We start from the raw sequence: 10,761 nt of genomic DNA, 5'->3' as shown, positions 1-10,761 counted from the left end.
TTTAAAACCAGGGTGCTTTTTGAAATCATGAATGTTTTATTAATTCGTAGGAGAAACTGCAAACATTTTTAAAATTTAAATCGTACCCTGAAATGGTAAACATGAATTTGTTTTTAAATTCTGAACATTATTTGAATAGAAGGGAACAAAATTTGTAATTCTTGAACATTTTTTAATAGAATGGTACACAATTTGAAATCCTGAACGCTATGTTTGGATGTTTGCATTCGGGCACTGCATTGGGTATTGGCATTTGTCTAGACCGAATATCCCGAATACCAGCGTTTGGTTGCTCTTGGCATTCAAGGGTGGCATTCGGGCTCGATATCGAGCGGCCCGCCCCGAAGGCAAAAAAACTCCTGGCCCAATTTAGAGCGTCTGTGCTCTACATCGATGAGGTATTCAGGATAGAGACTAAAACGAGCGTCGTCCCTTCTAGGCTCGCATCCCCGCTCGAGACAGGAGGTCTCGCCCGTGCGTGACCTAAGGAACGGCGCGGCGCCACCCTCCCGCCCCTCTCCTGGTCAGCCGCCAGCGCCACCCTCCCGCCCCTCTCCTGGGCAGTCGCCGGCGCCACCATCCCGCCCCTTCGTGCTCCCTTTCCTTTTCCCCCTCCTAGTAGAGTTGTCCCCCTCTCATCTCCCTCTTATGTGCAGGCACGGTAGCAACTAGTTCAAGCTCCGGCGGCCGGCGTACCTCCATCCCGAGCTCCGGCGGCCGGGGCATGTTTGTTGTTGACCGCCTCCCTCCCCTCTTCGTAGAGCTCTGAACCTCTCCCTTCTCCTCTGTCAAGTGTCCGGTGGACCTCCTCTTTGCTTGATTTTTCTTCTTTCTCCTCCGTGCAGAACGCGTGACCAAGATTAAGAAGACCAATGGCGAGCTCCACTCCTCTGTGCAGAACGCGTGGTCGAGATTGAGATGACCAACGGCAAACTCAATTCTTCACTCTGACCGTCCAAACAGCATTTGGCATTCAACCAGAATATCAATCTGTGTTCAGAATACCTTAACATCCAAACAGCAATATTGCATTCAATCTCAATACCAATGTCCTCTGATATTGGTATTCAACCCAATGCAATGCCAAGCCTCCCAATGCAAACATCCAAACGGAGCGGTGAACATGTTTTTGAGAGTTGATCTTTTTCAAATTTTATATTCTTAATATTTAGAAAGAAACGAGAAAGAAAAAGGGAGACAAAAAAAGAAACATATAACAAAAAAAGTAAAAGAAAAACGAAAAACGAAAAATAAAAAATAAAGAAAGTAATGAAAAACAGAAAAAAAAAGAAACAGCAGGAAAAAAGAAAAACGAAAAAACCATGCCTGGACCGGTTGGGAACCTTCTAGAAGGTTCCAAAACCGGATCAGTGAATCGCGCAATGGGCCGTCCCATTTAGTCGCTGGCGTCGCGCTGTCTGTGCGTTTGCACGACAACTTGACGCAATAAGCGTCATATAGGGTTTTGTCGATTAGCCTATCATTAATCTTGATCTCGGCCCAAAAAGACCCTGAGGCTAGGCCTCTATGTCTCGGCCGAAAAACAGGCTCGGCCCAAAAGTACGTCTCGGCCCAAAAACAGCCTCGACCCAAAAATAGGCTCGGCCCAATACAAACCCTATTCTGCAGGTCGCACGCTCTCCACAAAACGAACGAGCTGCTCCCCGGCAGCAGCGAACGCGCCGCCGTCGACGCCTGGACTCGACCGGCGACCGCTGCCCCAAGCAGAGCAGCCTCTCCTCCCGACGGCAGGTAACCCCAACCCCAGCAGCCTCTCCTCAACCCCTTCATCTCCGTGACTTGCTACCCCTTGCTGTGCTGGGCTGCTCGCTTGAATGATATATATGCTTTTCCTTTCTGGTTGTGATGCTAACTGATTATATTTGTGCTTCAACTATGTTTAACCATCAACAAAGAAACTGGGGTTAGCCTTCTGTCCAATAGTATTTTTTTTAAATCAAAGTTTTCCTTGTGTGTAACAAGGATTCACTGATAATGCTGGGCCTAGAGTCCTCATATGATTACATATTGATATTTCCTTAATGCAATGATTGCTAGATTTCTCCCTGGCCATGTTCTTTTGGAAATTGTGCTGTCTTGCATTTGTTTTGCACCTGTCTTTTCTTCTGCACTAGTTTCTTCACCGGTTTATCTGCATTGGATTGCCATGACATTTGTTTGTATTATTACAGGAAATAAGTAGCCAAGCTTTACAGTGGCAAAATGGTGCAGTATAATTTCAAGAAAATCACTGTTGTCCCTCCCGGGAAGGACTTCATTGACATAATCTTGTCCCGCACTCAGAGGCAAACGCCAACTGTCGTCCACAAGGGCTATGCTATCAACCGCATCCGCCAGTTCTATATGCGCAAGGTTCGCTATACTCAGCAGAACTTCTATGAGAAGCTCTCCACCATCATCGATGAGTTCCCCCGACTGGATGACATCCACCCTTTCTACGGCGATCTCCTTCATGTGCTCTACAACAAGGATCACTATAAACTTGCCTTGGGCCAGATCAATACGGCCAGAAATATCATTGCAAAGATCTCCAAGGACTATTTGAGGCTGCTCAAGTATGGAGACACGCTGTACCGGTGCAAGTGCCTGAAGGTTGCTGCACTAGGTCGCATGTGTACTGTTCTAAAGCGCATCAGTCCTAGTTTGGCATACCTGGAGCAGATCAGGCAGCACATGGCCAGGCTTCCATCAATTGACCCAAACACCCGTACGATCTTGATTTGTGGCTATCCAAATGTTGGGAAGAGCTCTTTTATGAACAAGGTTACAAGGGCTGATGTGGACGTACAGCCTTATGCCTTCACAACAAAATCCCTTTTTGTTGGTCATGCAGATTACAAGTATCTGCGATACCAAGTGATTGACACTCCAGGGATCCTTGATCGGCCTTTTGAGGACAGGAACATCATAGAAATGTGCAGTATCACCGCTCTTGCCCACTTGAGGGCTGCTGTGCTGTTCTTCTTGGACATCTCTGGTTCTTGTGGGTACACTATTGCTCAGCAAGCTGCACTCTTCCACAGTATAAAATCCTTGTTCATGAATAAGCCTCTGGTCATTGTGTGCAACAAGACTGATTTGCAGCCGCTTGACGGTCTTTCTGAAGAGGACATGAAGCTGGTAATGGAGATTAAGTCAGAGGCTATGAAGACTATACCTCAAGGTGGAGATCCTAGTGAAGAGGGTGTTTTGTTGACTATGAGTGCTTTAACAGATGAGGGTGTGATGGCTGTTAAAAATGCTGCATGTGAGAGGCTTCTTGAGCAGAGGGTGGAGATCAAGATGAAATCAAAGAAGATCAATGACTGCTTAAATAGGTTTCATGTTGCTATGCCCAAGCCTCGTGACAGAAGAGACAGGCCTACTTGCATTCCTCAGGCTGTTCTTGAAGCTCAAGCAATTGCTGCTGCAAAGGAAAAGAAGAAACTTGAGAGGGACCTCGAGAATGAGAATGGAGGCGCTGGTGTCTATTCTGCCAGTCTCAAGAAGCATTACTTATTAGCCAATGATGAGTGGAAGGAAGATATTCTCCCTGAGATATTGGATGGGCATAATGTTGCTGATTTCCTAGATCCGGATATCTTGGAAAGGTGTGAAGAACTGGAAAGGGAGGAGGGTCTTCGTCTTGAAGAAGAAGCTGCTCAGGATGCTTTCATGATTGATGGCCATGATGAATTAACTGAAGAACAGCGTGAGATATTGGGCAAGATTAGGAAGAAGAAGGCAATGCTCATCCAAGAGCATAGGATGAAGAAGAGTACTGCTGAGAGCCGGCCTATTGTTCCAAGGAAGCATGACAAAGATAGTAAATTCACAACCAAGAGATTGGGCAGACAACTCACATCCATGGGTGTTGATCCTACTGCGGCTGTGAACCGACTTCGCAGCCAGTCAAGAGGCCGTAAGCGTGAGAGGTCACTGAGCAGAGCTGATGGTGACGCTATGGACGTTGATGGCCAGCATTCCGACAAGAAACTGCGTACAAGGTCGAGGTCTAGGTCCAAGTCACGACCAATTGAAGAGGTTGTGCCAGGTGAAGGGCTCAGGGACACTGCTCAAAAGAAGAAGGCCATCAAGAAATCAAGGGACTCTGTGAAGAACAGGAATAAGGAGGCTCGACGTGGAGAGGCGGACCGTGTCATCCCCACCTTGAAACCAAAGCATCTCTTCTCTGGGAAACGAGGCATTGGAAAGACCAGCAGGCGATAAGCCAGTCAATCTGGACATTGCTGCTTGCGATCACTGGATCAGGTGTGGAACCTGTGCTTCACATGATTTCCACCTAGTTAACAAATCTTATTCTGTGCTATTGATAATAGACTGCTGTTTCTTTTTCATAGGGATAGGGCTGTTAAATCTTGACATCATGCTGATTGTTTAAACTAGATGCAAATGTTAGAACCAGCACCGTTGTTGTAGTTAATTGGTTGTTCTGTAGTAAGCTGAGAGTAGTTTACATATCGTACTGCACTCTCAAATTGGATTAATAATTTTCTTTATAATAACCTAATAAAAAAGCACCGCTATCACAAACTGGTCAGTGGTGATGCAAGCACTGTAGATCTTATAGAAGGGCTTGTGAAGTATTGCTTGAGCTACATCCACATTTATGATTATATATAGGGTATCAGCCTAACCCTTCAATTTTTTCCCATATGGATAGGGTTGTTGATCTTGAAATCGTGCTGATTTTGTAAATTGAATGCACCAGCACCGACCTTGTAGTCAATTGGTTGTGCTGTAGTGAGCTGAGTAGTTTGCATATCGTGCTGCACCCAAATTCGATCAGTGAATTTTTCAATAATACATATTTAAATAAATACACGAAAGCACCGTTGCCATAAACTGCCGATTGGTGATGCAAGCAAGCACTGTATGGAAGGGCTTGTGATCCACATATGTTTATTGGAAGCTCAACTATTCTCTCCTGCAGGAAGTACAGGATCACTGCTATTTTTGGTGCTGCATATCTATCAGGGGAGGCTTGAAAACCAAGCTCAAGCTGGCAGGAGGAGATACTACTAGTATCTACATTTTCATTTTTGCCTGTTACACTTTGTCCTCATTTGTTAGATTATGTCGATCGTTGCTGAAGTGTACGCAAATTTTGGTTTATTCCACACTTGTGTGGAGTGGACTTAAATTTTGTTTGATGGTGCCGGATGGATGAAGTGGCGCCAAGCTTCTGGCATTCTCTGTGACAAGAGAGTGCCACAAAAGCTAAAAGGCAAGTTCTACAGGACGGCGGTTCGACCCGCAATGTTGTATGGCGCGGAGTGTTGGCCGACTAAAAGACGACATGTTCAACAGTTAGGTGTGGCGGAGATGCGTATGTTGAGATGGATGTGTGGCCACACGAGGAAGGATCGAGTCCGGAATGATGATATACGAGATAGAGTTGGGGTAGCACCAATTGAGGAGAAGCTTGTCCAACATCGTTTGAGATGGTTTGGGCATATTCAGCGCAGGCCTCCAGAAGCTTCAGTGCATAGCGGACGGCTAAAGCGTGCGGAGAATGTCAAGAGAGGGCGGGGTCGACCGATTTTGACATGGGAGGAGTCCGTTAAGAGAGACCTGAAGGATTGGAGTATCGACAAAGAGCTAGCTATGGACAGGGGTGCGTGGAAGCTTGCTATCCATGTGCCAGAGCCATGAGTTGGTTGCGAGATCTTATGGGTTTCACCTCTAGCCTACCCCAACTTGCTTGGGACTAAAGGCTTTGTTGTTGTTGTTTGTTGTTGTTGTTGTTGTTGGTGTCAATGTGCTGGAACGGGTTGCTGGTTCTTACTTTTATACTGAAGTGTGTTGGTGCTGTGATGTTTCAGCTGTGTTTCTAGGCATTGTGAGATTACAAGGTTGCACTCTGTCTGGCCTGTTGCACTTGAGGTCTGGAACGTGGGACTTTTAGTTGCTCACTGACGCAGTTGTTCTTCAGGTCAATTGTGAAGAACACATTTCTTTTCTTGTTTTATGATCTTGTTGCTGGGCGAAAACAACTGCTTCCTCACTGAAAAAGGCGCCGTACACTTCCAGAACAAACAAACAAAGCTCGACCCCGCTGGTCATAACAATTTTCCAGATCAATTACACATTGTAAGCATACAACACCAACCTTACTACGGTTATCTAGTGTTTGAGCATTACATGTTAGCTATCTAAGATCCACTGAGCTTACTTGAGTTTCTTCTTACTCTGTAACAGCAGATTGTATATTTCTTACAGAGAATGCATTAGACCCTTTACATACGCAGTTCATGCAATCATGCTAGCGAAGTCACCGCTAATTCCTTATCTTGGCTTGTTCTTGACCACCTTTTATCATGTCCAGAATCTGATTCCGTGGCCAATGGCACCAGAAAATCTCCTTTGAGATCATCAGCATGTGAATTCTTCTCAATAGACTTTTGCAACTTAATGGAATATTTCAAGTCTTTTATCTGCGGGGAATTATATGAGGCATGTTAAAGAATGCTGCAGGGAAAAAACAACAGAAATTATAAGCACCTGTTCTTCCAGGCCAAGGATCGTATCGTCCTTCAGCTTGAACTCTGCTCTCTCCCTGTGAATGCATCATTATCGGAAAAAGGGGAATGAAATAATATGGTAGGAAACGTGTGGTATTTTAGAATTGAAATAAATATTAAGGGGAATATTCAAACAACTTTTAAATACGACTGTACATGAATATGTATATAGTTCAGCAAATCATTGCAAATAGTATCAATGTTCATAATGTGCCCCAAATAAATGTGTTATTTGACGAAAGTCCTATTCTGATCCCGAGCTCAAATGCACCTTGATGCACAGTAAAATGGTAAAAAAATCTGAATTGTTTTTGTGATAATTTTTACAAAGTTTTGTATGCCTGCAAAATTTCAGCATGAAATGACATTTGTGGAAGTCGTGAAAAAGAAAATCAATACTCTGAAATGTTTCCCAAACTAGCATTTTTGGAGCATCGATTTTGTTTTTTGTTTTCCAAGACTTCCACGAATGTCATTTTATGCCGAATTTTGCAATCATGCCAAACATTTGTTAAAGTTTACCACCCAAAAACTTTTTTAAATTTTTTTACTGTTCATCAGGGTGCATTTGAGCTCGGGAGCAGATACTCCACGTCCATTATTCGACTTCTTTCACATGACACACCTTGAATGACTACTACCAATTTCAGGTGGGAAGATCAAAACATACCTATTCCTTTTCCTGTCTGGCGCCATATATCCTAGCTCGTGAGTTTTTCATTCATCTACAGGATAATGCAAAAGGACATCAGTTACACCAATAGTGAAGCTGGTTGTACTTCATAAAGGAAAGCTGCATGATTTAAATACATGCTCACTTCAGCAACTTTATTTTTCTCCAACATTGTATTTTCGAGCTTAAATTGCATCTCCTGAAGCCTATCATTTATAGTTTTATCCGCAGCAACAGAAGTGTTTCGCTCCCTTTCTTTCTTAGTTTCTGACAAAAGAGCCTCATAATACTGTGAATATGAACAGACACAGGTATATAAATGCATCAGATATACAGTACATACAACTATAACAAACTTTATCTCTTTCAACAAAATAATTATCTCCAAAAAAAAACTATGCGAGAAGCTATAGAACAACGCAATGGATAGTGACCATAACAAAATACTAGGAAGGAAAGAGGATTGCACCTCTCGCTGAGTTTCAAGTTGGCTTGCTAAGACGATTGTATTCATCCACAATCTGTTAGGAAGAGCAGGGCATGTGATTTGAGGAACAAGAATACCAATAAGGTGTGATGGTGAATCAAAACAGATAAACTTAGAAGATATTCTTCGATAAACTTTTATTTTCCATGCATGTTTTTTCTATTTTCCCTTTTTTATCTACCTTTTCTTTTTCGTGTTTCCCCTTTTCTGTTCATTTTGGTATTTACTATTTTTGTGTTTATTTTTCTGGGAGGTAGGCCCAACATTTTTTAGAAATTGTGTTTTCTTAAAACTATATGAGTTTTTTTAGGCCCAAGATTAAAAAAAATTGTTTTGTTAAAACTATATAAGTATTTTTTTATATAAAACACGTGATCAATTTGAAAAAACGTTGATAATTTTTACAAAAAGGCGAAGATTTTCTTTTGAGAATCTAAGGCGATTTTTTTTAACTACAAGAACATTAAAAGAAAGGTAAACACTTTATAAATTAACAATAAAATTTTAAAGTGCCAACACTTTTGAAGAACTACATACACAATTCTTATAAACATGTGAACATCTTTAAGACTTACCTGAGTATTTGTAGAAATGCATTAGCACTTTTTAAGTAGACAAACATTTGAATAAAATGCCCAAACACTTGTTGAAATTACGTGAACACATTCTTGAGACTACATGAAATGCATGAACGGTTTTGTGCGAATCGTACGAACATTTTTATAAATATATGTAACATATATTTTAGTTAGATGAATATTTTTTTAGAATATTTGAACGCTTTTGTAAAAAAGTTAACATTTTTCTTATTATTAAACAGCTCATATGAATCAATAGAACACATGTTTATTATTATTGTTATATACATTTAAAATATTAGTGAAATAGGTACATTTTTGTGATTTATAGCACAGATAAGATAGTCGCGTGCACCATAATGGAATAAGGAGGCCCACGTAAGAACAAAGTGAATGGATATCGACTCGCGGCGGAGGAGGCCGAACGAAACGAAACGAACGTGAGCAGAGCAGCGAGACACGTCGTGCCAGAGCAATGGAGCCTGCCGCAATCACATCAGCAGCGCCGCCGGCCTTGGCGGCCACGCGGCTCCTCGTCATCCCGCCTCCCCGCGGCGGCTTCGCGTCCATCTCCCTCCCCACCTCCATCGGTGGAGGCGGGGACAGGGGCGGAGGTCGCTCCGCTGGAGGAGGCGGCGGCGGCGGCGGCGGCGGAGGAGACTCTGGTGCCGGCGCTGCAGCGGCGATGGCGCTCGTCGAGGCCGGGACGATTGACGGCGACGTCATCGTGCTCCACGTCGGGGTATGTATGTATGTATATAATTCTGCGTAATCCCACTGCTCGCCGCCAGCGCGCCATTGCAGGGCAATTCCTTTCTTTTGGTACTAATTTGGCATGCAAGCATTGCAGGGTATGTCGTGCGGCGGATGCGCCGCCAAAGTGAAGCGGATTCTCGAGAGCCAGGTCCGTTCCTCGGCTTTTGCAAATGAATTTTTCATCACTTGCATGTTTGCCACTGAATGTATGTATTCCTCGAATAAGGAGGCGAACGTTTGGTCTATAGGTGTATCTACGCCCTACATAAATAAAATAGCAATTGAATAAAAAGTAAAAAAATAAAATATTTTTGAAATAAATTTGACCTTTCATTGTACTTGTGAAAAAAGTTCCACAAAAAGGAAAACTCCCCTTGACTTCTTTTCAAAAATACTCCATCACTAATCTCTTATATTTCTTTACGGAGAGAGTAACAATTTTTCATCGAAAATAATGTAAATAGTTATAATAGCAAATAAATTTACCTTTTTTGCCTTGGAGTCAGCGCTGGTGGTTTTTTAGTGAAAATTTATATACTAGTGCAAAAGAAAGTCAAGTTTGTTGTAAAAAAAACTTCTGAACTATTTTGTAACTCTTAATTTTTCCTCATATAGAGTTCATATATATATTTTTTTTTTGAAAAAGGGGAAAGCACCGGGCCTCTGTATGAGAATGATGCATGCAGCTATTTTATTAACAAAAGGATGCCAACAAAGTCTGAGGTTTAGTCTTGGCTCACAAACAGAACCCAAGCGACAAGAGAAATATAGAGTCTAGATACAATCAGGAACAAAGAGGCATTTCCGGCCTGCCATACCTATTTGCTACTGAACTTGATGTTTGCCACTGCCTTCTTTCATGTGCTATCCCTACCACATCTTCAATCAGCAGCATGGCCAATGTAACTGAAAATCTAGTGAATTACTGCTCCACCGATGTTGAATCTTTTACTTTTACAGCCTGAGGTTGCTTCTGCCACGATCGACTTGGCCAAGGCGACCGCGGTGGTGCGGACGACACCAGAAGCCATGATGACCAAGGACTGGCACAAGGAACTTGGGGAGAAGCTTGCAAATCACCTAAGAAATTGTGGATTTCAGTCTCATATGCTTGGTAAGGGTTGTGTTTTTCTGTCTTCCAAGTTTCGACCAGTTTGATGTGCATGTGATTTAGTTGAATATAGGTACACTTACATTATTGTACGTGTCGGCACCCTTTTTTTTTTGTCAATACAACAAATGGCCCTCTCTTGGAAACTCAAGCACTCGTGTCTTTCTTGCAGATGAAACCGAACAAAGCTGATTCAGCACCGGCGCCTGAGTACCCTTGAAGTTTTTGCACAATCGGATGCTCTTGTTGAACGCAGTAACTATCTTGCACAAGTTGTACATGTGGTTGTGGCAATATGAGAAATGTTTTGCGTTGAGATCTGTTGTCGTAAGTCAAATCTCCATGACTGTATTTAATTGCAGAAAACCATCACATTGTGGGCTAGGTTTGCAGGACACACGGGTTTACAGGTTTGGAACAAAAACCACTGAGTCTAATCTTTTGAAGAAGAACAAAACATTGTTGGCGTCCTTGCCCCATTTGATGACAACTATGACATGTGGGTCCCGCAAAAGCTGACGTGGCGTAACTGCTTGTACTTGATGCCATTAGACATCACTAGAGGAGACGGCCTAGTTGTTTCAATCAAAACCCAAATGAATCGGTACGGG

The 10,761-nt window shown here is 42.8% G+C and overlaps 2 protein-coding genes across 2 annotated transcripts; both read left to right on the top strand.

Moving 5' to 3' along the window:
- Positions 1-1,639: 1,639 nt before the first annotated feature.
- On the top strand, positions 1,640-5,139 carry LOC119298904 (nucleolar GTP-binding protein 1-like). Its single transcript, XM_037576213.1, has 3 exons — positions 1,640-1,752; positions 2,193-4,272; positions 4,955-5,139. Exon 2 carries the CDS (start codon positions 2,224-2,226, stop codon positions 4,228-4,230), a length of 2,007 nt encoding a protein of 668 aa, XP_037432110.1. The 5' UTR covers positions 1,640-1,752; positions 2,193-2,223; the 3' UTR covers positions 4,231-4,272; positions 4,955-5,139.
- A 3,543-nt stretch (positions 5,140-8,682) lies between these two features.
- LOC119296864 (copper-transporting ATPase PAA1, chloroplastic-like) lies at positions 8,683-10,466 on the top strand. Its single transcript, XM_037574898.1, has 4 exons — positions 8,683-9,025; positions 9,134-9,187; positions 10,000-10,153; positions 10,323-10,466. The coding sequence occupies exons 1-4, from the start codon at positions 8,759-8,761 to the stop codon at positions 10,340-10,342; spliced, it is 495 nt and encodes a 164-aa protein (XP_037430795.1). The 5' UTR covers positions 8,683-8,758; the 3' UTR covers positions 10,343-10,466.
- The last annotated feature ends 295 nt before the right edge of the window (positions 10,467-10,761 follow it).

Source organism: Triticum dicoccoides, chromosome 5A, assembly GCF_002162155.2.
Source record: "Triticum dicoccoides isolate Atlit2015 ecotype Zavitan chromosome 5A, WEW_v2.0, whole genome shotgun sequence".
In the NCBI taxonomy this organism is placed as follows: domain Eukaryota; kingdom Viridiplantae; phylum Streptophyta; class Magnoliopsida; order Poales; family Poaceae; genus Triticum; species Triticum dicoccoides.
The sequence above is the reverse complement of the archived record's forward strand: the minus strand, read 5'-3'. Positions and strand labels throughout refer to the sequence as shown.